Source organism: Nipponia nippon, unplaced genomic scaffold, assembly GCF_047370975.1.
Source record: "Nipponia nippon isolate SJK-2023a ecotype South Korea unplaced genomic scaffold, ASM4737097v1 scaffold_39, whole genome shotgun sequence".
Lineage (NCBI taxonomy): Eukaryota > Metazoa > Chordata > Aves > Pelecaniformes > Threskiornithidae > Nipponia > Nipponia nippon.
This window is the reverse complement of record NW_028262357.1, coordinates 451,255-478,024: the sequence shown is the minus strand read 5'-3', so window position 1 is coordinate 478,024 and position 26,770 is coordinate 451,255. Positions and strand designations below refer to the sequence as shown.

Here is a 26,770-nt window from a genome sequence, read left to right as displayed (position 1 = left end):
TTTCCCCTTGCCTGCGGTCTCTTTATCAGGCAATGGGTTTGTTCTGTGCCTAGTATAAAGTAAGTGAGCGCGGGTTTCGCACACACACGTACTGCACACATGCAGCGTGCTCAGGATGACACAGACGAGTACAGTATTGAGCATTTTCGTCTTGTTTCTTCACACCACTTTTGGGGAAAGTGGTTGCACCTCAGCAGATGGTGATGGTGAGTCATTTCATCTTTCCAGTCATGTATGATCTTGAAAAACCTGAGCTAAGAGCTCCAAAATGCAACTGCTGGGTTAAATGTGTTAATGTTTTAGCTTCCAGTCTCTTTCTTTTAGTGCCGGTAGCTGAGCCAGATGTGGCGTTGGAGGACACCTATTTAATTTAATTCCCAAGTCTGTTGTCCTTGTAATGACCAAATTTGTATGAAATGAGGGAGACCATAGCTGTATGCAGAGGACATAGAAGATCAGACCTGTTAAATCCTCTCTTGTTGTATCTAGTGTTCATGTGAGGAGTTATGCCTGGGAGCGGGGAACCACTTCACGCTTCTGCAGTCCATGGTCACTCTGAGCGGCCATCAGAGAGGGGTGAGGTTCTGCCTTCTCCTGCTCTGGGCAGTTTCCTCCAAAGAAAATGTTTCAATGTTCCTTAAGCTTGGCCCAAACTGTTCCACTTCAAAAGCCAAACTTTTTATCTTTTTGTTTAAGCAATTGCATCAGGTATATCTAGGGGATAGTCCCAGTCTCCCTCGTAGTATGGCGGAAGCAGCAACTCAGCCAAGGGGATCTCACAGCCCATCACTAAAAGCGTTCATCCCTTACTCAGCAAATAATTATAAATTAATTCAACAGTTTAAATTTAGGCTTATTGCAGATTTCATTATCTCATTTAGAGAAGTGAAAATGATTTAGCAGCTTCAAAATCAAAAATAAAAAAATAAGAGCAGCAATAAAACCACTGTTTCAGTCTGCTGTCCCTTGTCTCAAAAGGGAGCTGAAAAATTGGATTTAGAGGTTCAGTCCCGGATCTGTTAAACTCTTACTTATCTAATACTAAACAAACAGCAGTGACAGAGCTTGTTGCACTGTGCCCTGAAGGACATGGGCAGTCAATCAGTTATTGGTAGTTTTAGGGGTCCCTTGTTTGGGAGCTAAAGAGCTTTTCGTTTTTAGGAAGATAATGGCTATTTTCCTGTGCTATCTCACAGACAGGGAATCTCATTTTTCCCTGTGTGTCATGTATGTAAGTATATAAAGATAGGATATGCATGATAAGTTTTTTTTAGTTAGAAGAAAACAGCGAGTGGCTCAGAACTGCATCTAACAACTTTGTTTTTTCTGTTTGCCTTTTATTTATACAATCTGCAGCTATTCAGAGCCAGCTTTGGCAAGCAGCTCTGGTGGTGAACGGTCAATGCTAGTGATTTATCGCTGATGTCACTGAAATCTTCAGGGCTTCCCAAAAGCAGATATGACCGGACCTTTCCTTGTTTTGTCACTAAGTTCCAGTAAACCATAATTTGCTTAGAATTAAAGACAAACAGATTCAGAAAATCCCCACTGAGCAAATAGCAGATTTTATGATTTCTTTATGAGTCTTGTGGGTTTGGTCAACAAATTAAACAATCCAAGGTAAAATCACCAATGATGGATGTTTGGCTTTCACTCTGTCTCTCCAGCTCACCCTGCATCCTGGCAAAGTGCTGCCAGCCAATGCAGGCATGAGCTCACCCCTTCTTATGGGCAGAGGAGGGAAAAGCTCATTGCAGCACTTGCCTTCACCTCCTCCTTTTTTCCAAGCAGCAGACTGCCTCCCAAGCGCTGTTCCCCAGCCTGGCAGAGATGGTGGAAATCCCCAAAAGCCCTAAGAGAGCTACAAGCAGAGCTAAGAAGGGACAGCCACGGAGGTGCAGGAGGGCATGGGCAGGGGGAGCAGGAGGCAGAAGGCGGTGGGGTCTTGCGGGCAGGATGGCTGGCTTCAGTGGTCCTCCTACCCAGACTTGTATGGTTTGTCCAACCCACATCAAAACTGTGGGGATTAAAACGAGTTCTATTAAAACAGGTTAGCACTAGAGATTTTGCATTACTCTGTCCGTGGAGACAGTCACTTCATTGACTTTGGAAATTCAGTCACTGATCCTACAGGTGCTTAGCAGTGCCTTTGGTTTCATGTGTTGTTGTTAGTCCTGGTGGCTTCCGAGCTTAAAGCTGAAGCACATCCATAGCCTTTGCTAACACTCTTCTCTTGGTAAAGGCTCATGAGATTCCTGCTGTGATTTGAACCATCCTGCTGAGTATTGTCCAAACCTGAGACACAACCATTTCTGTGAAGGACCTGCCATGGCTGTAGCTATGAGAACAGTTTTTCTCCCACTAGAATCACCACGTCTCAAGCCCTGCCTTGATTTCAGCAGAGCCAGGCTCAGGGGCCTGCCTGGTCTGGGCTGTTCAAGGGAAAAAATTATAATCTTGTAAACTTTTAATTGCGTAAAGAGTCCTTAGCAGTGTAAGTCATGCTGGAGTCATCAAAACCATTTACATAGCAAACACATTTGTGCGTGGTGGTTCTGAGGTTTAGGGAAAAAGGGTAAATGAGGCTATATGCATATTTATGTCAGACAAAAATTACTGTTAGCCCATGGAGGAATCATACCAGAAAAAACATTTCAAATTGCTTACTTAACACCATTAAGTTTAATTATCACATATTCTGTGGTGACGATGTTATTTCCATGAATAAGGAACCACATAATCACAATGTGAAAGTTCAGTGTGAAAGAAGTAAAGTCAGCTTTCCTTCCAGTGCGGCACCAAAAGTGCACTATGCTGGTTAAACATTAAATGAGTGTTTGAACTGCTAGACAAAACTTTTTTCTTTCTTTTCATTTTGCAGTCTAATAGAGAATTAATTAAAATTTATGTCACTTTTCAGCAAAGAAGTAGCAGACAGCTGGAAGATTTTTTCTGATATGCCATTTTTTAATATGATGATTACCAGCTTTGTGTGTTTACGCAAAATCTGGTATATGTAGTTTGCATATGCAGATAGCACCAAGCAGTGTCTCCCTCTCTTATATAAAGGAAGAGCAGTAATCTTAATTCATAAGTTTTCATGTTCTCTTGAGGTAGCTATGAGTACCAATAAACTGGTCTCCTGGTAGTTACATGTAAAGTCCTAGAGAGGCATAAAATGTCACATACGTGTGCATGTGAGCTTTGGGTCTATTTATCTATATACAATAAGGGTTTTTTCCATTTTATGCAGATTCATTTCAGCTTACTCGTTATCCCCTGAATTTTGAGTATATGTGTATCTATATCTCTATATGCACACACTTTTACCCACAAATATGTAACTTTATGTACATGTATATCAGCCCAGATGGCTCAGGGTTGCGTTGGTCAAGACTCTCACGTGTCTGAAACTGCTGCAGGGCTTGTTCTAGGGTTGTGCTGTACTGCACAGGTTATCCCCTCAAAGCAGCTGTACCAGTGGAAGACACAACATTTCGTTGTCCTTCAGGGACAGCTGGGCTCTCCTTGGGACAGACCCCACCAGAGTTGCAGTGAGAAGGGAAGACCAGTAATTGCTTCTTAGCACTGGCTGCTCATGGTGGCAAATGGCCACTAAATCTTCGCTCGAGGGATAGATCTGCCTCTGGGTTCTGGATTCCTGCAGCATCAGATGCTTCTGTCCCTCCTGCTGCCCACCACGGGTTCTGGTGGCAGCAGCCCCCTTCCTAGCCCCTGCCCGCACTGCTTTTGCGTTCTTCTCTGCATTCCTGACTGACTTCTGAATTTCTTCTCTTACTCAAAACCCAACTCCAGATGCACCTCAGCTCCGAGGTCAGGAGGAAGTACTGCTGATAGTGACCCTGTGGGGTGATGCTCTTTACTTACACTTTAAAGCAATCAAAAAACTCTCCTCTGCTTTCTCCCTGCTGTCAAACCATGACCATTTTTGATCTTCAGATGTGCTCCTGTGCTGGACAAGGTCTGGGTCTCCCTGCATGCTGGCAGAATTAGCCAGAGATCATAGGATCACCGGCAGGACTATGAATCACAGTATCCAAGTAGCTGGTCACCCCTCAGTGATCTGATTCACCTGGGTGACAGCAGACATGACCGTAATTTTCTCTGGGAGGCATTATCCATTGGAAATGTTTCCACAGGCATTTCCCCACACTGTTTGTGAGCCACTGATATCCCTGGAGCAGCCAAGGTCTTGGTCTCACTGCGGCAGGTGCCCCACATGGCAAGGGCATGTCTGAGGAGTGAATAGGAGAGAGCCAAGCAGGGGACTAGGACATGGGGAAAAGGTTTATGTATCATCACAGCTACCCTTAACCATCCATAAAAGGAGACACAGGCATTCCTGCCCTGAGGATCCACTCAAGGGGTCATGGCAATAACCCTTTCCCTGTCCGCTCAGCTACGGTGGGTGAGATTTCATGAAATGAGGCTGAACTGGCAGTTTCTGCCAGAGAGGACTCCTCTCAGAAGCATCAGGTTTTGCTTCACTGACCTCATACCTGCCAAGTGTAGGACTTGAGACATATGCTCTTAGTCAAATCGTGATTGTTTTATTAGTCATCGAAGCAAATTTGCAGGAAGCCACGCATTCTGGCAGAAAGTCTGAGCTTTCCCTCCTAAGCCCAAATTTGTGACATTTCAGAAAACTTTACAGTACAATCAAAATGAGGCTTAATTGTCTCATGACACCAACATACTCTTGCTTTCCTAAAACCACCCATATAATTTTCCAGTCTTCTCAGGAACCTGGTGACAGGTCAGACCTTCACAGCACGGGCAGGGGCAGAGCAGAGGCAGGAGGACACTGCTTGGGCGCTCTCAGCCGTCTGCAACACGGCTGGTCCTGATGCAGGTGCAGCAATGGCAACTGCCGGGTGTGCATCCTTGGCTATGGGTCTGCCACTTCAGGGCTACAAGGTGTCTGATGTACGTTCAGGCCGTCCTGAGCTGGAATTCCCATACACATAACTCCCATTGAAACTAGCCTTTGCTCTTGAGCAGATGTTAGCCTCAAGCATCAGCCTCAGGCACCTCTGGCAGCAACCGTGCAGAGTACATCCCCCAGTGCATGTTTCTGTTCCATTTATTTTCAAGAGTGTTTTGGTCTTTGACTTGAATATTCTGCTTTTCAACAGGCATCATGAACATGTCTTCCTCCCCTTCACATACCCAAGGATAGCAGCATTTTGTGGTTCCTAAAAGGAAAACCTGTTTGAGAAAGTTCTGAGATGATTTTCAGATGGAGTAGGTCCTGCTTTTATCTTGATATAAGGTTTATCCATAACTCTTGAAACGAGAATTCCTCTGTCCCTGGCTCAACCTTAGGAGGAATTAAACTGCAGAGCAGACAATGTATTTTCTCTGTTTTGTACTTGACACTGGGACTTTTTCACAGAGGTTTTCAGGTCAGTATCAGTGCCCCTCTTTGCCCATGATTAATAGAAAAGAACAGACATAGGGTGTCTTGTCTGACCAAACCATTCGTGATGCTGTCTTTTTATAGTTCACAGGCCGATGATGCAGAATGTACCTTTGTGTGTGATAAGTGGGTGGGCTTCACTGGCATGCAGGGAGAGCAATCTTGAAAGGTGCAAGTGGCTTTTAATTTCATTTTGAACAAGCTTTCTTTGCTTCTTACAAAACAGGTGGGTTTATCTTCTTCCCTTCAGGCAACCACATAAAGAAACAACCTCCTATACAATGGAGCTGCAAATCAAATACACTCACGGGTTTGCTTCAGTAACATCCTGTGAATCTCTCCTTAGGGACTTTTGGAGATGATGAACCAGACAATTTTGACATTGACTGCTTCAGCCAGCTGGAATTTAAGGATTCCTACAGCAGCCTGACCTGCAATTTTACTGAGCTGCCTCCTCACAACACTAACTATACCCTGGCCCTGTGGTAGGTGCTGTCAGTCTGTCCTTTGGTAAACTTCTGGGAAGCAAAATGCTAAGCACCAGTGAGTCATGTTGCCATATGCTGGGAAACAGGAGCAGCAAAGCTAGACAAAATTCTGTTTCAGAGTGCTTTACCAGGTTTGAATACTATATTCAACAGAGAAGAAGAGTTTACTGAAACTGAACATAACTCCCTAATAAGAAAAAAAAATCAGCTGGAAGGATCTGAAAAGGGCATTATAAGGTCTCAAATAGTCCTAATCTTGCTTCTGTTGCTCTGGAACACCTGTAGTTACAGATGTATCCCAGCATGAACTGAGAGCATTTTTCCTTTAAATTAAATGATATTTAAAAAAAACCCAACAAACCTAGCCTTTATCAAGTGAAAAGTAAAATGTTTTTGAAGAGGCAGATCATTTCCACAGAAAATTCTTTGCCAAGAAGGCTGATTTTCCACTGCAGGGAAAATGCTTTTATCTAGGTCAAGACAAAAATTAACCAATTGTCTTCGCACACAGAGACATGCAAAAAACACATTTGAATGAGTATACAAAAACCCAACAGTTACCAAACACATCAGTCATCTCCACTTCTCGTTGAAGCCTTGAAACTCTTTTCCACCTTTTTTTAACTGATGCACCTAGCTGAAGAAGCTCAGACTTTGTTTCTTTAGCATACTTCTGCTTTTCCCTTTGCTTGTTTTTCCTGAAACTGAAAGTTTCATGGCAGCCAGCAAAAGAAGTGGATTTTTTTTCTTGCTATTCTAATCACTACCTAATTTTTTCCACCTAGTTTATTAGAATTTTTCTATTTTCACGGGATTCATTCTGGATTTTGATTGAAATTTTATGCTAGTTCTTAAACACAGGAGTCACATAGATGGAGGAACACACAGATATTTTCCACCTCTGAAACTGTACCGTATGACTCCTTCATGGCCTGGCTGACTGTTGACCCTGTGTTTGCTACCACTTCAGTCAATAAGAAATTTCTCTCTATCTCCAGTGAGCATCCAAACCTATTGCCCTATATTTAAAAATGGCAGCACTAAGATCATTTAAGATAATTTTTAAAGATACAAAGGTTTTTAACACATACATCTCCAAATTAATAATTGCATTTTTTTCTTGGAGAGCTCCAGGACTCTTGCTGTGACTCTTGCCACTTGATTATTGTGCTCAAAGACCATAAGGAAAAACATTATCAATCTTTTAAACTCTTTATTCGCATGGCATTTTTTTCTTATTTCACATGGAGTCTCACTTCAGTTAATGTGAAATGAGCAACCAAGATTTGTCCCTTACTATGTTATGGTAAGACTGAGAAGAAATTAACATTGTGTCACTTTGGCCAACAGTACCAAGGAAGACAGCAATTATGTGTGCTTTAATATGGAGAAACAGGAAGATGCGTATTTCTTGCAATTCACCGATATACTCTCAAAAAAATACATTTGCATGGACTCTGAGATGAAGAGAAGGGCCTGCAGGAGTTTGATTGTAACTGAGATTGGTAAGACACTTACCATTTTGGACATTTTTATGATACAGGGGTTACTGGGGAAAAAATAACCCAGCGCAAAGCCTAAACATCAATCTGGATGACATAGAGGCAGTATAAAATAGCATCCTAGCAGGGCATGTAGCCTAGATTGGGGTGTTGGCAGAGTGTGGTGTTCCCCTTGCTTCAAAGCCAAACATGATTAACCTCCATTCAAAATGTGCAGCTGAACTTTGGCTTATTGTAACACACTGCCCAGACATGGACATAGACCTAATCATGCATATGGGTGAAGGAGCTGTTCCTGAGCATGGATCAGCTGTTCCAGCAGGGACATTTTGTTCATCTCTTATGAGGGATTGCACAGTTTCAGGACTGAGCACCCCAAATCTAGCGTGAGCTCAGTAGCACAAGGACCACAAGGTTGCTAAGATCTCACTTTTTCACGCCTTGCTTCTTGGTGGAGCCTGTTGTCTGAACAAGGTGCTCAGGCATCCTGCAGCACAGAAGGGACACCGAGAGCCCATGAACAGGCTCATCAAAGCCACGTTGGGGACCTGAGCCAAGAAATAGGGAAACTGGGAGAAGAAGGGCTCCTTAGGACTTACTCCTCTTGGGAGCTGGTCTCATTCAAGGGCTGGAGAGAAACCCATGTAGGGCAGCTCTGTTCTGCTCTGGTGCCACATTGCTTTGCCTTCCTTTGGCTATAGGCACTGTGACATCCCTCTCTTATGAAACATTTCTGCCCCAGTCCAATAGTTTTGTAATAATCTTACATTACCTCTCAGTTTACGGGCCAGCCTGGACCATCTCTGGTGGTCTCTCCTCTAGAAACTGCAGGTTCTGCATGGAAGGATTAAGTATTTGGAGGCTGCAGAAGGAGTGGGCATAATTTCTGGCTATATGCATTTTCCTGAGAGGAGAGAGGTGTGGGCTCTCTGTTCCTGTGGGACTAATATACTTTACATGGCGCATTCAGGAAGCCTCAGTGGCACAGACAGGCCCTTGCAGACCTCAGGCACATCCAACTCAGGCACAGCTTGGGGATAGTCTTGAGGGCTGCATTTTGGACTTGATGTACTTGCACAGATGGTCATTTGACACAGGCTTCTGCAGACCAGGCCAGGTGGGGTTCATAGCAAGGACCTGGAGCCACAACCTCCTCTGCTATATCTAATACTGTCACACTTTGTCCCTTCCTCTGTCCCACCACCCTGATGGCCACCAGCAGTTGTACCTGTACCCAGTTTGCTCCCCAGTGCCTTTCTCCCAGAGCAGTGATGGGTTTTGCCATGGGGTGTCCATCTCAGAGCACTGGTTAGAGGGACTGAAGTCTTCAAGCAGTGCTACTGCGGGGGTGGGCATGCAGGCGAATTGCTTTGCAAGACTAAATGTCACATCCCTAGGAAGCGTCATCCCTGCTGGTCACACTGCTGCTCCAGCAGGTCAAAACCAAGCCCCTCTCAGGACCAAGGTGTAAGGATGAGCTGGGGCTCAGCATGAGGCTCACCCAGCTCAGGCCAGCTCTCGCTCAAGATAGGTCACTGTGTAGGGGGTGTTACTTGAAGTGGACTTTTTTTTTCAAAACCTGTTTATTTTGTAGTAACATTATTCTACTCCTGTTATATCCTGGTTTGTTATCATTTGCAGTTAAGCCTGAAGTACCATTTGATCTAAACATCACATACCAAAAGGAGGCAAATGAATATCTTATTCATTATAGCACACCACACTCATGGAAGAAATACTTAAAGGACAAATTAATCCACCAAATAGCCTATCGGCAGGAAGAGGGTACTTGGAAGGTAAGTGATGATGTATCGGTGAGCTTACAATAATTTCTGAAATTAAACATTATCAGAAATACCAGTGTCATGTAAAAATCGTCAAATCTGCATTTCTACAGTTCTCCAGCTAAAAACTTGGAAAGGTGCAATATTTGGCACTCGAAAATTTCATCAGTCGAAACAATTCCAGACTCACAGCACCCATGTCTGTTAGACGCTTCTCTGGGCTAACGAAGTTTCATTCATTTGGGCTTTGCAGTGGGAAGAGAAGACATAACGTAACAAACCATCCTATGTGTTTGGATGGCTTACTCTTTGCTATGGTGGTTTTGCTGTAATTTCTGTGCTCATCAGTCAGTAAATCATATGACCCCTTTTGTATTTAGCAACAGTTTTTTCTTGTCCCTTTTTCACTGAGCCTCTCCAGGCTTTGGGTGCAGCCCTGAAGCTCTCCACCCCCAAAACCATGTTTCGGACTGCAACTGCCTGTGAACTGAATCTGGTTTGGGCTGCCCAGCTGCTGGGACCTCTGTGTCCCCTGTCACAAGAGCAGCTGTGCAAACGCTAGTCCAGCTGGGAGGGTGTTTGAAAGCATGGACTATACCCATTTTTTTGTAGAGAGAACACAGGAGAAATGTAACTAGAAAAAGGATTCAGGCAACCAAATACATTGACATGAAGCGTACCAGAGCTGCTCTGTGGGATTTCAGCTTCTTTCCTGTAGCTGCTCTTTCAGAAGTTGTCTTTTTATGGTGCACAAATGTGTTTTTTCCCTTCTCTCTTCTGAGCCTTCCCAGGGAAGCATGTATTTCTCACTGCAGTGTCGGCAATAGCAAAGCACAGTTAATACTTCCAGCTATTTTCCAAAGAGCTTTTACCCTGTGTTAGTCTCTCTTCTCTATGCTGTCTAGACTATCTTGCTGTTAAACAAGGGGGAAAGGGATAAAACCAGGCTTGTTAGGGATGAGCCTAGGGGTGGCATGCCTGTGTTGGAGAAGAGATCAATAGCCCAGCTGATATGCATTTACACCAATGCACGCAGCATGGGCAATAAGCAGGAGGAGCTGGAAGCCATTGCGTGGCAGGAAAACTATGATGTGGTCGCCATCACAGAAGCATGGTGGGATGACTCACACAGCTGGAGTGCTGCAATGGATGGCTACAAGCTCTTTAGAAAGGACAGGCAAGGAAGGAGAGGTGGTGGGGTAGCCTTGTACGTTAGAGAGTGTTTTGATTGTCTAGAACTCAACAACGGTAATGATAAGGTTGAGTGCTTATGGGTAAAGATCAGGGGGAAGGCTAATAAGGCAGATATCCTGGTGGGAGTCTGTTACAGACCACCCAACCAGGATGAGGAAACAGACGAAGTTTTCTACAAGTGGTTGGCTGAAGTCTCCCAATCTCTAGCCCTTGTTCTCGTGGGAGACTCCAACTTACCAGATGTCTGCTGGAAATACAACACAGCAGAGAGAAAGCAGTCTCGGAGGTTCCTGGAGTGTGTGGGAGATAACTGCCTGACACAGCTGGTGAGGGAACCAACCAGGAGAGGTGCCCCGCTGGACCTGCTGTTTATGAACAGAGAGGGCCTGGTGGGCGATGTGGTGGTTGGAGGCTGTCTTGGGCTCAGTGACCATGAAATGATAGAGTTTTCTTGGAGATAGAGATTCTTGGAGAAGTAAGGAAGGTGGTCAGCAAAACCACTACCCTGAACTTTAGAAGGGCAGACTTTGGATTGTTTAGGAGTCTGGTTGAGAGAGTCCCTTGGGAGGCAGTCCTGAGGGGCAAAGAAGTCCAGGAAGGCTGGATGTTATTCAACAAGGAAATCTCAAAGGCACAGGAGCAGGCCATCCCCATGTGCCGTAGGTCGAGAAGGCAGGGGAGAAGACCGTCCTGGCTGAACAGAGAGGTTTGGCTGGAACTCAGGAAAAAAAGGAGAGCTTACCACCTTTGGAAGAAGGGGCAGGCGACTCAGGAGGACTACAGGGATGTTGTGAGGTTATGCAGGGAGAAGATTAGAAAGGCGAAGGCCCAACTAGAACTTAAACTGGCCACCACTGTTAAAGATAACAAAAAATGTTTTTACAAATATATCAGAGACAAAAGGAGGGCCAGGGAGAATCTCCCTCCTTTATTGGATGCAGAGGGAAACATCATCACAAAGGATGAGGAGAAGGCTAAGGTACTTAATGCCTTCTTTGCCTCAGTCTTCAATAGTCAGACTGGTCATCCTCAGGGTTTTCAGGCCCCTGAGCTGGGAGATGGAGATAGGATGCAGAATGAAGCCCCAGTTGTCAAAGAGGTGGCAGTCACCGACCTGCTCCTCCACCTGGATGCTCACAAGTCCATGGGGCCAGATGGGATCCACCCGAGGATACTGAGGGAGCTGGCACAGGAGCTTGCCAAGCCACTCTCTATCATTTATCAGCAGTCCTGGTCAACTGGGGAGGTCCCAGATGACTGGAAGTTAGCACATGTGACACCCCTCTAAAAGAAGGGTTGGAAGGAGGATCTGGGGTACTACAGGCCTGTCAGCCTGACCTTGGTGCTGGGAAAGGTCATGGAGCACATCATCTTGAGTGCCATAACGGGGCACATGCGGGACAACCAGGGGATCAGGCTCAGCCAACATGGGTTTATGAAAGGGAGGTCCTTCTGCACTAATCCTTCTATGACAAGGTGACCTGCTTAGTGGATGAGGGGAAGGCTGTGGATGTTGTCTACTTGGACTTTAGTAAGGCCTTTGACACAGTCTCCCGCAGCATTCTCCTGGAGAAGTTGGCTGCTCAAGGCTTGGATAAATGCACTCTGTGCTGGGTTGAAAACTGGCTGGATGGCCAAGCCCAGAGAGTGGTGGTTAATGGAGTTAAATCCAGTTGGCGGCCGGTCACAAGTGGTGTTCCCCAGGGCTGAGTGTTGGGGCCAGTCCTGTTCAATATCTTCACTGATGATCTGGATGAGGGGATCGAGTGCACCCTCAGTAAGTTTGCAGATGACACCAAGTTGGGTGGGAGTGTTGATCTGCAGGAGGGTAGGAAGGCCCTACAGAGGGACGTGGACAGTCTGGAACGATGGGCCAGGACCAACTGTATGAGGTTCAACAAGGTTAAGTGCCAGGTCCTGCACTTGGGTCACAACAACCCCATGCAATGCTACAGGCTGGGGGAGGAGTGGCTGGAGAGCTGCCTGGAGGAAAAGGACCTGGGGGTGTTGGTTGACAGCTGCCTGAACATGAGCCAGCAGTGTGCCCAGGTGGCCAAGAAAGCCAATGGCATCCTGGCTTGTATCAGGAATAGTGTGGCCAGCAGGACCAGGGAGGTGATAGTGCCCCTGTACTCGGCACTGATGAGGCCGCACCTCGCATACTGTGTTCAGTTTTGGGCCCCTCACTACAAGAAGGACATTGAGGTGCTGGAGTGTGTCCAGAGAAGGGCAACGAAGCTGGTGAAGGGTCTGGAGCACAAGTCTTATGAGGAGCAGATGAGGGAGCTGGGGTTGTTTAGTCTGGAGAAGAGGAGGCTGAGGGGGGCCTTATTGCTCTCTACAACTCCCTGAAAGGAGGTTGTAGCCAGGTGGGGGTCAGTCTCTTCTCCCTAGTAACAAGCGATAGGATGAGAGGTAACGGCCTCAAGCTGTGCCAGGGGAAGTTTAGGTTGGATATTAGGAAAAACTTCTTCATCGAAAGGGTGGGCAGGCATTGGACCAGGCTGCCAGGGAAGTGGTTGAGTCTTCATCCCTGGAGGTATTTAAAAGACGGGCAGACGTGGTGCTTGAGGACATGGTTTAGTGGTGGACTTGGCAGTGCTAGGTTAACGGTTGGACTCGATGATCTCAAGGGTTTTTTCCAACCTTAATGATTCTATGATTCTATGATTCTAAACTAGCCTGACGCCGTGATGACCACCTGTAATAATAACTAAAACTACCGAGCAAACAGCACAGTACTGCAGGGATGCAAGTGATCTTGTGCATTTTGCTGAAACTTAAAGATATTTTTCTTGTGTCTTCTGGAAAAATAATTGGACTTTTTTGTGTGTTTAGACAATAGAGTCACCATACCTTCAGGTAAAATTACTGGGGAAAAACCTTGAAAATGATGCATCGTATGAGGTGAAAGTACGTTCGCAGCCCAATGGAGATTATTTTAAGGGCATGTGGAGCGAATGGAGCACTTCCAAGAGCTTCAGGACCACAAGGGAGCAGCACTCCACAGAGAACTGTAAGGACAGAAACCACTTTTGTCCATCTGGAAGAAAACAGAGCTAGGGGTCCTCGGCTCCCTGGCCAGCCCTGGCAGCATCAGTTACAAGAGCATGGGGAGGGAAGAGCCCGTGGCCACAGCAGGGTCAGCCCTCACAGGCACCGGGCACCCCAGAGGAGATGACCCAGAAAGCGGCTGTATCGCTCTGGTCTTGGGGTGACGCTACACATGAAGTTAAATCTCACCAAGGGGAATAAGATCAGATAAATTGCTGCTGTAAGGGCATGAGGGGGGTGCAGAGGCAGGTGAAGGCTGGCTCACTCCTGCTTGCTGCCTGCTGGCATGCAGGGAGAAGAACTAGCTTGCACTGAGCATTTTAGGTAAGGCACAAAAAGCGGTGAAACATGACCCATTTCAGCACCCTGGATTTGTGTGTGAACATGGCACTTTAATCACAAATAAAATATGGGATAAAATCTCAACACTGCACTTGTAAACACAAGTAATCCTTCTGGTCCTTGGGGTCCCTCAGTCCCCAGGGGTGCCTCAGCATTACATGTGTTCAAAATCACTTCAGTGCTGCTGTAAGGACGTGGTGAGTAGTGGCTTCAATGCACTGGAGGTGATAGCAGACTTCGAGCTGCTTTAATCCAACCTGGAAACCCAGCTTGGAGCTCAGCCAAGTGCTGATGCTCTCATAGCCTACTTCTTTCCTCCTTCAGGGAGGCAGGAGAAATGCACCACTGCACCAGTCCAATGATAGGCAAGTGCAATTCTTGGCATTAATTCCTAATTTATCGTCTCAAGAGACATGACAGTTACAGTGGCTTAACAGTGAGACATCTACATGCATTGGCTGATGTTCTTTACTTTTCTTTAGATAGCAGTGTGGTTGTGGTTATACTTTCCATCCTGGGATTCATGCTGTCCATTGTCATGATTGTCCTGATCGTAACTTTTTGGGAAAACAGGTAATCTAAGTCTCTTTGTATCAGAAAAAGTGTTAGAAGACAATCCTGTTCTGACAGTCTTACTGCCTCCCTGTCATACTTGTGAACTATTTTCTTTCCATCTCTGGACCTCTGTATCAAGCTGAAGGCAGGCAAATAGTAGAAGTGGGCAATACAAGAGAGGGTGTTGGCAGGCAGAAGATGACGTGCCACTTTGAGCTGACTTCGGTCTTGGGCTTGAAACACTTGGACCTTTGGGAAGCTGAAGTCATCACAAAATACTGAGTCAGTGTCTCACTGGAGGCAAATTTGACTCAAAAGCTTCAAGCAAGATCCAGAAAAGAAAGCAACCTGTGGGTTTTAGTAAAGTCCCAAGAGGTCTGGAAATGGTCTACTGGGGAGATTGTCTCTTTCCCTTTCATAGGCTAAGTCAGCAGGGTATTTGCTCTGCAGAGCTTTCGGAAGCAGCAGGGCAGAGCTCTCTGCAACAAGGGCTTGATGGTGTCAGCCACCACCCCAGCTGGGTCCACATGGAGCCAGCCATGTGGTGAAACCAGGCTCTACATCCCACACCCAAGCAGTCATGGCAGAAGTGGGATTGGAGATACATTCATGACACAGGCAGTCCTTTGTCTGCATTGGGTTTTTTTCATATATTGGCTACACAGCAGTAGACAGATAGGTGTAAATGTATTTTTAAATATGTGACTGTATATGCTTATACAGAATAGATGACAAATTTAAGAAAATGAACAGATATGTAGGTAATCGGGTGAAACTAGAATCTGAAGTGAAAAAGTCCCAAGTTTAACCTTAGGAGTTGAACCTCTTGCAAGGCAGAAAGCCCAGGCCTCTTTGGTGGCATTCAGAGCAGTCTGTCCATGACATCCAGTTCCACTGACATCCAGAGAGATGCCTGCATGCGAGTTGCTTTTTGGGGACAACACTCGGGCTGTGCTAACTCCTGAATTACACATGGGGATTGCCTGGGAATGTGCTAGTTGGCCCCAGTCAAACCATGCCAAAACCAATTTTAATAATTAAACATTTTAGACACTGGAGTTATCTGCCAGGGAATGCTCCCCAGTGCTGTTTTATTTGCAAGTATAGATGTGGCTTGAGATTTCTAACTCTTGCTTTTTACTGTTGCTGAGCACCTGCAGTTCTCTAACTTTGCTAGAAGTTCAGCTTATGTAAAACTGCTGAAAAAGCAGGCTTTTAGATAGTGAGAATTTTGAAGCCAGAGATTTCCCTTTTAAAAAGAAGAGGGTTTTATACATGTGTGTATATATATCCACATATACAGACACATATGTAACACAAAATATATATTCATATACATCTATAGTTATATTTATATTACTGCAACACTGAATGTCAGTCGGGCAATATTCTGTAGACGCATCATAGCTGAGGGTTTCCAGCAGCATAACACAAGAACTTTGCTAATCAAAGCAGTAAAAATGAGACCTGTAGGACAAGGCTACAATACACATATCTGAAGCACAGATAGCTGGCCAAGGAGTGGGACAATACGCAGTTCTTTGACTTACGTAAACATGCAGAGGCAAATATCAGCAAATTTGCACTTTAACCACAGCATCTTTTTTCAGTTGCAGAAATTGGTTTCACCATGCAAAATCCTGTTAACACAGCTAGATGCAAATGAGCTCTTCGCCAGCATAATTTGCTGTTTTCCCAGTACTTGGTGAAGTGTCTTCCTTTAGCTGAGATACTTTGTGCACTCAAAAGAACAATGACTATTCAGTGACCTTTATAACTTCTCTTCTCCTGTCTTTGTTTTATTCTGAGAGTTCTCTGTTGTTATTCTGGGAAATGCAGGCCAGCCCTCAGGCTTTGTGAGAATTAGTGAAAATAATGCAATATGAACCTCTGATATCTCAACATGTCCCTCTTGTGCTGCCATTGAACGCCTTTTTGTCTACTGTTGCTGTTTCAGGATCAAGCCTGCTGTGTGGCCAAACCTTCCTGATCATAAAAAAACACTGGAGCAACTATGCAAGAAGCCAAAAAATGTATGTACTTCCACTGTTGTTCTCACCTGAGTAAAAACTATTGGGAATAAAACTAACACTCATGAGAGACAGTATGTGCATTTGCTGCACGAACTGGGACATCTTTCAGAAATTAGTTCTATATTTCACTGAAGAAAGCCCACATTTGCACAGGCAGATGCTAGTCAGGGGTATGGAAATAACAAGACAATCCAACTAGTGCCCGAGCTTTGACTTGTGCAAAGTAACTACAGAGGGCTGGAGAACTTGATATATGAAGAAAGGTTGAAGGAATTGAATTTGTTTATAGAAAAGAGGAAGCTCGGGATCGGGGCTACTAAACACAGCCTTCCAATACCTAAAGTGTAGGTCCTATCCAGGTCCTGTTTCTGGCAGAAGGTTGGACCAGTTGGACTCCAGAGGTCCTTTCCAACTGAGATGCTTCGGTGATTCTGTGAAACTGTGCTCATGGGGCTGGAAGGGGACCCTTTGCAGACATCCCTGGTGATGCCTGTGTACCCTTACACGGCCAGCAGAATTGCTCATACACCATGTAGTACATGAACTGCTCTGCTAGATAAAAGCCAGGTGGACAAATGTTACAAACCATAAGGTATGGGATTAAATATTGCCTTAAAACTATGTGTCTAGTGCAATTTTTCACTGGGAAACTCATCAGTGCTCTTCTCTCCAGTTGGTATATTATTAGCATGTTCTTAATTTAATAAGAGGTCTCGGACGACTCTCTCAGCCCCAGTGCACCCCACTGCAGGGATTCCTAATGTGTTTCAGGAAGTCGTGGCAAACTTTTACTTCCCTCACTGTTAAATTAGGAAGGTAAAACTGAAAGGAACTGCCTGGGTTGGCACACTCATTCCTGTGAAATGGCAGGCATGCAATAGATGCGTGGCTCAGAAAAGTCTCTGAAACACCAGTTCCCACCACATTGCGTAGAGCATAAAACGCTCTCCAGTGGCACTGCCTGCAGGAGGCCACTGGATAGGTTCAGATTAATATGGAAAAAGATTTTAAGCCACGTGATAGTTTATTCTCTGCTAACCTATTGTTCAGCCTGCTCAGGCTGAACTCTTTCAGAGTTAAAGAAATAATAAATACCTTTCTAAAACCAAAGGAATTATCAAAGTACCTTTTATCTTAAGATAATACCCACTGTTAACTGACCATGCTGTTCCCTTTGCCACACAGAATTTTGATATAAGCTTTAACCCAGAGAGTTTTGGTTACGTTCATATCCATAAAGTGGATGGCATTCGAGCAAAAGCTGAGCTGGAAAATTTTCTGCAGCCGTCAACTGCTCCAGAGTCAAACCTTCCAGAAAAACTTAGGAGCGGATCAGACCTGAAGATGATCCCTGTGATGACAGACAAAAGCAACCGAAACTTGTCTGTGACTTATGGAGGAATCTGGCCAGCTGAAGCCCTGCACAGACTCCTGGGAACCAGCCAGTCTGCAGTCGCTGAAGGAAACTGCGGTTCCAGCACATACGAGGTGTGCCACAGCAACGGTGTGCCCCTGTGTGATGATGGATTCAACCTTGCCTCTGCTCCTCCACTGGATCGTTCTGGCCAGCCCAGACCAGAGCCCCTAAATGGTGACACCGTATCCCAGATGCTGCCTACCAGCGAAATGAGGTCACCAAACAATGAGGAAGCCTATGTCACAATGTCTAGCTTTTACAAAATTCAGTAAACCTTTGTCTCGTCTAGACTGTGCTCTTGCCTAGAAAGGTTGAACCAGGTGATCCCTGAGGTGCCGTCCAACCTGGTATTCTATGATTACAGGAATGACAGTGTACCATTTTTTCTCTAACACAAGCAGGACACTGAAGCTTTCTGGTTTGTTTTCCTGCATCCTGTGAGTTCCCACCTCCGCAACACACCCTGCACGCAGTGCAATGCTGTACCTGAAAGGAAGTGGGTTCTCCCACGTTTCAGTGATAAGGGGCCTAACCTCAGCTCTCAGTATGCCAGTAGAAATCTTCACTGCAGCAGAAATTAAATTTAATTCAGCCTGACTTTAATCTTCAGATCTGATTAATCCCGAGCAATGATACTGCAGTCCTAGCTGAGGATCACAGCATGTCTCGCACGTTAACGAACTCTTCTGTTAACCTTTTGGTTGCAGAGTTAAGCTCTTTTATTAATGCCTAAGCAAGAAATACGGTAACAAATTCAAGTTAAATAAAATCCAATCTCTTTGAAACAGTGGTAGGTCAAGAGTAACTCCTCTGCACATGAGTTTGCAAAACGCCAGTAAATGAGAGTTGCTATCAAGCATTAGCTGCCTGGGGATTCAGGAGCTTGGTCACCACAAAGAGAGTTTGCTGAGCCCCCAGGAAAAAAGGCACATGGACTCACTTTAGGAAGATGTTTTCTCAGACTCATTTTTTTTTAATTTTTTTTTTTTTTTAGAGAAAGAATAAAACAAAGCAAAACCCTACATTCCACTACTTTTGCTGTTGATAAAGATATGCCATGGAGCCAATTTTAGGATTCACAGGTACTTCTGCCAGTGCTATATATTAAAGGTCTTCAGTATTTCACATACTAGCAATGTTTAGCTAAGAAAACAAAACAAAATCAATGAAAAGCAATGTCCCATCTCTTCCTGTAAACTGAACTGGGGCTGTAAAATGCATGATGCTGTCTTTCTCTGCAGCTCTTGTGCGAGCATGTAAGTACTCTCCAGGACGGAAGGGCTGAGCTGACCATGTTTGTTTGCTAGCATTATTCCCAATGACTGTGGCTGCATGAGAATACTTTGAATTTGGCCAGGCAATGTTCTCATGCAACATCTGACCTAGGAAGATGGATGGAGCATCATGGACCCTGCCAGGATCAGAAGACCTATATTTTTTTAAAGGTAGCTTTCTTTTTTTTTTTTTTTTTTTACATTATGACAGAGGAAGGCATCCTGTCCTTTCCCATTCACCTTTCTCCGGACCCTATGCCCAGCTCTAAGGCATTCCTCACATGCTGATACGCAGCGATGGCTGAACCACCTCACAGTCCCTCTGGGATGTTGCGCATTGCGGAGCACATGCTTGGAGATAAAGCTGCTACACCCACATGGTTGCATGACTGCCGAGCAGTGTGGCCATGAGAAATCCAAGCCACTTTGCTGCGCTCTGGGACTGGGGTTCACCTCACTGTGCAGTCTCAGTTCCTCTAGCTGCTTGAGACTGTCCTTTACTGAAACGTATTCACATTCCAGAGTCTAAGGGTAAAGAGAGTCCTCTCTCATCCTCAGAGCTGCTCAAATTTTTTCTGACTGGTAATAATCAATCACTGAGATGTCGCCTCGTTTGATATAGCCTGCTGGAGAAAAACAGCACTCCCAAGACAGCACTCCGTCTTCTCCACCTCCACCCGTCGCCAGAGAACCCTTCAAATGGGGACAGCCTTATGGTCCCTGCATGCAAAGGGGATGAGGACTTGGCTCAAGGCATTCCGGTGACATTTTACAGAATGTTTTTTATTGCTGTTTCTCACTGAATGAAACATTGATTAATGCAAGTAGAAAAAGATGAAAGCCCTGGACATTCATTTGCTTTACAATGCTTGTATTTCTTTTTAAAAAGAGCTGCTGGTAATGTTCATACCCTGCTAACTTGCACAGTGTGACTGTAGACGCAGACAGACTGTGCTGTAAAGAGATTCTGTGTCAGTAACACAGTGACAAACAAAAAGGGGATAGAGGAAGAAGCAAAAGCGCATCAGAAAAATCCTGTACAGTATGTGCTATGCTTGTTTCAAACTCATACGTACCTTTTTAAGGATTCCAAGGGACATCATAAATGTCTATTTGCACTATTTAAGCAGTAAGGTACTCATGTAATAGTCTTTCTGTTTGTTCAGAAAGGTATACTGGTTTCTATGTAGCTGCTTTATGACACCGTGCCTGGAGCTGCCTGCTCCTCTCTCCGCACATAACCATCAGGCTCCGCTGCCTCTTCTGCGCTCGAGGTACAACACAGCTGCTCTCCCATCTTTGTTTCTCCCCTCGTCTATGTGCAGCTCATTTGCACTACACAAGCATCAACTAGTGGCACACAAATGCTAATCCATGAAATAAAATAAGTCTTTTGTCGGTTGTAACACTGAGTCACAGTCTAATTTTAATGATGCTGAAAAATGTTAATTACCTCCCAAGGCAATACTTGTCCCCTGCTGAATTTATTAGTTTGTTTACCAAATCTCCTCTTGTGCATGTTCATTAGACTGGCTGATAAAACACACAAAAATGCTGCCTGTGTCAGTGGGGTGGTAGAAGACCAGCTAAACGTGGGGAGGCAGAGGAACCGTTTCTGCCAGGGTGAAGGCATGGTTAAATGCATGTGATGTGCAGTGAAGTCTGGGCCATGAAATAAATGGTGAAGGGGTGGCCCGGCCAACGCTGCTGCAGGGACACATGGCTGAATTCGGGGCAGTTTTAGGCAGGCACAAGCTGACCATAAAGCCATCCCTTCTGGCAGCAAAGGACCCGGTGATGCCAGGTTATTTCTGCGGGGCAGGAGTTCAGCCCCTTCTAGGGTTCTTAGCAAAAATGCTTATTGACTTGAAGGCCTGTATTTATACAGCAGTGCTGCAGCCCTGGGGGAATAGCACCAGGTTGTTAGTCAATATGCTTTTGGCTCAAGCTAGTTATCTCTTTGGCAGTGGGTTTCTGCACCTATCCTTTAAAACCAGCTAAAATGTAACATAAAGGAGACTTACCATCTCTGTGAAGAATTATTTTAAGGTCAAACAGTTCCTTATTACTGTGATCATGAAGCCTCCAAAATTAGCACTCCTGTGTGTAACAGGAGATTGGCAAAACAAATCTGATGTACAGACACACAAGACAACTGATGATGCCAGGAAATGCAATTGCTAATTTATACCCCCTATCCCACCCTTTTGCTCACTCAGCGGCTCTAGATTTCAGTAAGGCTGGCTATTCCTTGGCTTTTAAGCGCCACCTGTTGAAACATGAAGCCACATGTCACAGTCCAGCACTGGGACACTTGCTGGTGTCATCAAATCAAGCAGCTCTGAAAACGTCACTCAGACAGGAACTGGAAAAAAAATCAAACCCGCAACAAACTAAACAGTGTTTCACTTCTTTATAGTCTCTGGTCCCAAAGAAGTTGGGGCAAATGAAACCAAAAGTCAGAGTTTCCAGGATTTCTTCATCATTAAAATGAAGTAGGCATCACTGTCCACAGAAGCACTAACTCCAGAGTAGTAGTTCAAAAATTCGTCTTTTGTAACCTAAGAATGAGAAAAACAGTGTTTACAACGTGCGATGGCTATATACTGTGGCCCAAAGCAAGATGTTTATGTAACACATCCCCATATTTTGCAAAGAAGTCTTTTGTATCTTCCAGTGAAGTCTGATTTTTAGGTCAGGCTGCCCTAATCTGACATTAGGATGTGTTGCTGCAGCAAGCTCTCACACAGCATTTGGCCCAATGACACTGAGATCAATGGATTGAGCTTCTTGCATTAGGCGACAGAGCTGTTGCTATGTCCTTGAAAAATGAATAAAAGAAAAGTTATTCTGGTTATTAGTAAATATTGACTGGATAACTTAGATGTCACAATGAAATTACATTAGTCCAACATTAGCACCATCACTAAATAAATGTAAAAAGCCTCAAAGGTTAGTGAAACAATAAAAAATGACAAACAAAGCAGAAATGCATTGGTGGAAATATCTAAAGGAATAAATCTATGCCACAAAGCTAGGAAACCCACTTTCTGCTCATCCCTTCCTCCTGAGCTGGCTATGAGAAAGGAATTCTAGAGAAACAGGACAGGCTATAATCATAGTGAAAGTCATAGAAAGTGGGCAGCTGCCGATGGTGGCAGGTTGCTCTTGGTGTTATCTGTTTTACCCGGGAAAGCTAAGTGTGCTGCTGCTGCTGCTGCTCCCGGCATGGAGGACAGGAGCTGGGAGGCAAAAATAACCAAAATCACCAGGCTCGCTCCTTCTGCCAGCTGGTGACAGCAGAGGCCACGAACCCAGATCTGGGGTGGCAAAGGTCTGCTCTGTCCACAGGGCTGCAGAGTTTGGAGGCAGTACCCTGTAAGAGCTGTTACACAAAGGCAAGTTGGTTTTCATACAGCAATGCGCCCAGGTGGTTTCGTCTGCAAAAGCCTCAGCTGCTTCTCTCTGCCTCTGCCAAGACAGCTTTGTGCCAGAAGACCAACAAAATGAATCAGATCAGTGAATATACCTTGTGGTCTAATTTCAAGAATATATGCCAATGAGTGGGGCTTGCAGTAAAACCTAGTTGCTTGAACCAGAAATTTATGCTGCAGGAGAGACAATGAGCCAAACAGCAGTTCTGGACCATATCAAGCACAAAATTTCCCCTCCAGGACAAAAACGTGAAGCCACAAAAGCACATAAGGGGCAAAACCAAAAGGCAGTAAAGGATGCTGCAGGAGTGCTGCCTTTCCCCAGGGAACATGCCAGAGGGAGAGGCTGTCCCCTGCCTCTCCACCCCCATGCTGTGTGCTCTTTCAGGAGCGGGTCACAGAGATGCTCTGATGGCTCAGGTAGAGGTCAGAGCAGAGTCTGGGGGAGGCGTAAGGAAGCTCTATGAGGGACCACAGGGCTCCACCAGCATTTTTGCAGCATGCTCCTGGTGCTGCCTGGTGGGGAGGGCAGTGCTCAACCCTGACAAGGCGCTGTGCCATGGGGCAGGCTGGAGCTCAAGGTGCAGGTGAAACCTTCGCCTCTGGTATTGGCCCACAGCCCTGCAGACTCAGATGTTCCTATGGTTTATGCCATCCTGTTTAGCATCTGTTGCACAATCAGAAAGAAGAAATAGTGCTTCGAACATGAAGCACCGACCAAGATCTGACAATCTTGATGCTAGCACCAGATACGATCGCGTGCATTGCCACCTATCTCCCAGTATCTACAGTGTGCGCTGTGCAACCACAGACTGGCAGGACAGCCTGCATCACCATCTATCTCCAGCATCTGCTGGGTCTGTAAGCAGCATGCAGCAGCCTGAAGCTGAACACAAGCACTTGAGCTTAATTTTTGGCTCTCCCAGATCACAGTGCAGCATCCCCAGCAGACAGGGACAGTAAAGTGCTAAAGGGTGGCTCTGGGCACCTGCTGTTAGCCCTGATATTCCTTGATGTCTGGTTCAAATCCCTTTCATTTGCCTTTAACCTCTGCAAAGTGCTTCCACTGAATCCCAAGTGTGTGTGCCCAGTGTGTCATTATGGCTGCATGTCTCCTAGTAGAGGTTTTCCTACCTAGCAGTCAATGCAATCTCTGTGTTTGTTCCACAAATTTGCACACATATTAATCAAATGACATTTCTTACAGCACAGATTCCAATTTGTGTTCTGCGGCATCTTATTACAAGTTAAAAATCACATGTTATTCTTTCCCAGATTATTTCTTTTTCCTGAAATCACTATATATTTTCTGCAGGTACCAGTGTTTACTCAGATTGTTCCAGGAGCAACCCTGTTCCCACAGAAGTGAAAGGAAATTCTGCTACCAACTTCGAAGGAATCTGAAACCAGCTCTTGGAAACGTGCTCTGTTAAAATTTCAAAAGGACTACATTGTGAAAAATGTCCTCCTGATGCTGAGAAATGTGTCCAGCAAGCGATGAGGTCCACACACAGACAGAGCCAAGGAGCTGGGAGCTGCTCAGAGGGCATCAGGGGTGCACTGGCTGTGGGTCTCACCTGCAGGCTGGGCGCTGAGCCCTCCTCCCACCAGGACGAGAGGGTCTGAGCTCTCCTGGCTCACGTCCTTCAGGTTCCCACACAAAACCCCATTAGTCAAGCTGAGTGCCGAAATCTCACTCTGGAGCACTCGGTTTTTCCCAGCCATCACAGGCTCTGGCTAAGGCTCCTGGAGGCCAGTGACAAAGCTTCTGCTGGTTTTAAAAAAGCATAGTTGTTTCCAGTACCCCTCCTCCCTTCTGAAAAGGTATACTGCATTTGGGATTAAGTAAAATTGGAAATTATTAACACTGAAGAGACACACTAGTTGCAGTTACTCAGATAATAACTTCCATTGCACTTGATTAAATGTCAGCACAACAGATCGCTGTGGGGTCTGAAGACATGAGATAGCATGTCAGAAGGAAATAGTTTTTTCATTTTGTGATTCCGCCAGTCCATTCACTTTACTTTCTTTTTATTTGAAACATAGAAGACAGATAACATGACACCCTGTTTTGGCGCCAATTAATAAATGAGAAATAAATGGATTCTACTCAAGCTGCGAGGACATGTACAGCCTCTATTCAATCATAAGTTTGTTTTTCATATAAGGTATGTTGCCACTTCAGTAGCATTGCAGTAAGCAAAGGCTCCTCTTATGATCAACAGCAATCATAAAGAGACTCTTTCCACCCGTTTCCAGTGTCAGCCAGTATGCAAGTTTCTGGAGGCTTACAGATCAAAGAATATAATTGAGTTTGCATAGCCTTTACTAAGGAATTGCAAGCAGCTATTGCTCGTACTGACATTATGGCTGGACAAAACAGAAGCAGAGTTTGTATAGTGCCAGGGCAGCAAGCACTCAGGACTTCAGTGTTTGAACTGTTAGCAGCCCAGGCTAATTAAGAGCTGAGACTTCATCAGTCAAGCTCTTTTGAAAGTCCAGTCTATAAGCCTATACTGCTTTAGGTGGCTGCCGGCCTTAAACGGAGCCAACGCTGCCATACACAAGCCATTTACTCTCTGCTACAGCAGCAGCACCTCAGTCTGGGAGAGCAGCTAAACAATGCGAGAGAAGCAGAAAGAAGATGACAAAAGAAAAAGGAATCAAGGCAGGAATAATTAGATAGCACAAACACCCCCTTCTTTCTTCATTTTTTTTTTTTTTTGCCTCCACAGTTTTCTTTGTGCACCATTTCCCCACTCTCTGTATGAGGAAAGGACAGAAGATCTCAGAACTAAGACAGCCTCATTCGTGTGACCAGGAGGGCAGGTTCCCACCCTTTTTTCAGCATGAGAAACAGAGGATGACAAGACAAGAAAGTTACAAGTTCTTGAGTTCCCAGAAAGTTCCCTGAAGTCATAGCTTGGTCATAAACCAGTATAAATACAAAAAGTAGTAAGCAACTTTCGGTGTAGGTGCATACAGACAGCAGCTACCAGACCAGTAAATGTTCCAGGAACAGTGAGAAGAAAATACTGTAACACACATATGCCCTTTAAACAAAAACATTAGTGAGATGATCTCACAGTACAAAAAGAAAGAAACCAAAGCGGGGGGAAAGGCTATAAGCAGGCCCGCAGAGGTTTGAAACAAGGCATGCACAGGAAAGATGCCTGTATGCTATGTTGTAAGCCAAGGAGAAAACAGGGCTTTAAAGAGAATTTTGCATTTATTCTGGTCTGTGTCTCCCCTTCTTGATCTGTTTCTCCCTGCAGCCTCCTGGCACTGGGAACTCACATGTTTCCAGCAGCGAGCTGAGCAGTAGCTCCATCCCACAAGTGAGACCCAAGAAGCCAAGAGATGCTGCAGTGCTACAGGCGAGAGGGCTACGTGACCCTCCTGAGACAGGCTTCCTCACATTTACAACAGTATGCCCCAGACCACCACCCTTCCAGAATATTTTGGTTTCCTCCTCTTGTATCCTCTGTAAAGCAGAGCTGTATCTAACACTGAAGGAGGGGATATGTTCAGGAGCCACAGGGACCTACTGCGGATGTCTGAGAACAAAGGAGCAGCTTGCCTCAGAAAAGAAAAGACGTGTCAGGGATGCAGGGAGAAAAGGGACAGATCTGCAGAGTGGCTGGATGCCAGATCTGCTCTCTGATTATGCTCCGATCCCCTGAGGCCGAGCCTACAGAAGCATCTGGGAATTATTTCTGCAGATTGACTGTAATTGGCACAGTTACTGGAAGCTGTTATTACGGAAAATTAGCATGTTGTTGTGCATACACTTAATCATGGGAACCTACAGAAAGTGGAAGTAAAGTCTTGCTCCTTTAATCATATGATCAGAGTTTCCAAGCGTTCTTCATCATGATGATAAAATAGACATCTGTGTCTATTGAAGCGCTGACTCCTGCATAGTAGTTCATGAATTCTTCTGTTGTGACCTGAGACAGAAGGATTTAAAATAGGAAAATGAACCTTTTTTTTTTTTTTTAATTCTATAAGTCAAAATCAGACATTGAGAAGAACTCTAAGTGAAACTTAACACGTGCTATTTCATGTTGTTGCTAGTGAAAAGGAATCCAACAGGAAGAATGAGGACACTGAAAATTTGCGTAAGTTCACTTCTTTGCTAGTAATAAGAGCTCTTATCCTCCAGGAACACTTGGATGGAAATGAAACACACAGAGTTAAACTAACCTTACCAGGAACTGAAGTTAAAATCAGTGTTGCCCAAGAAGGCA

General features: G+C 45.0%; 2 protein-coding genes across 8 annotated transcripts in view; one reads left to right on the top strand and one right to left on the bottom strand.

Moving 5' to 3' along the window:
• On the top strand, positions 1 to 21,485 carry IL7R (interleukin 7 receptor). Of its 2 annotated transcripts, XM_087773294.1 has the most exons (10): positions 97 to 206; positions 5,157 to 5,426; positions 5,525 to 5,666; positions 5,787 to 5,925; positions 7,279 to 7,433; positions 9,072 to 9,226; positions 13,247 to 13,424; positions 14,287 to 14,377; positions 16,317 to 16,392; positions 17,578 to 21,484. In XM_087773294.1, the coding sequence occupies exons 5-10, from the start codon at positions 7,313 to 7,315 to the stop codon at positions 18,079 to 18,081; spliced, it is 1,125 nt and encodes a 374-aa protein (XP_087629420.1). In that variant the 5' UTR covers positions 97 to 206; positions 5,157 to 5,426; positions 5,525 to 5,666; positions 5,787 to 5,925; positions 7,279 to 7,312; the 3' UTR covers positions 18,082 to 21,484. The 2 variants fall into 2 exon arrangements, with proteins under 2 accessions (XP_009470076.1, XP_087629420.1); XM_009471801.2 differs by lacking the exons at positions 5,157 to 5,426; positions 5,525 to 5,666 and having other exon boundaries at positions 1 to 206; positions 17,578 to 21,485.
• Positions 21,482 to 26,770, bottom strand: part of CAPSL (calcyphosine like) — a 39,007-nt gene continuing 33,718 nt past the window's right edge. For 5 of the 6 annotated variants that reach the window (XM_087773299.1, XM_087773300.1, XM_087773298.1 and 2 more), the window contains 2 exons: positions 26,330 to 26,470; positions 21,482 to 21,644 (listed from right to left, as the gene is read on the bottom strand). In XM_087773299.1, coding sequence (XP_087629425.1) covers positions 26,369 to 26,470 — 102 coding nt within the window. In that variant the 3' untranslated portion in view covers positions 21,482 to 21,644; positions 26,330 to 26,368. The remainder of the gene's footprint in view (positions 21,645 to 26,329; positions 26,471 to 26,770) is intronic. The other variant, XM_087773296.1, reaches the window with a different exon arrangement.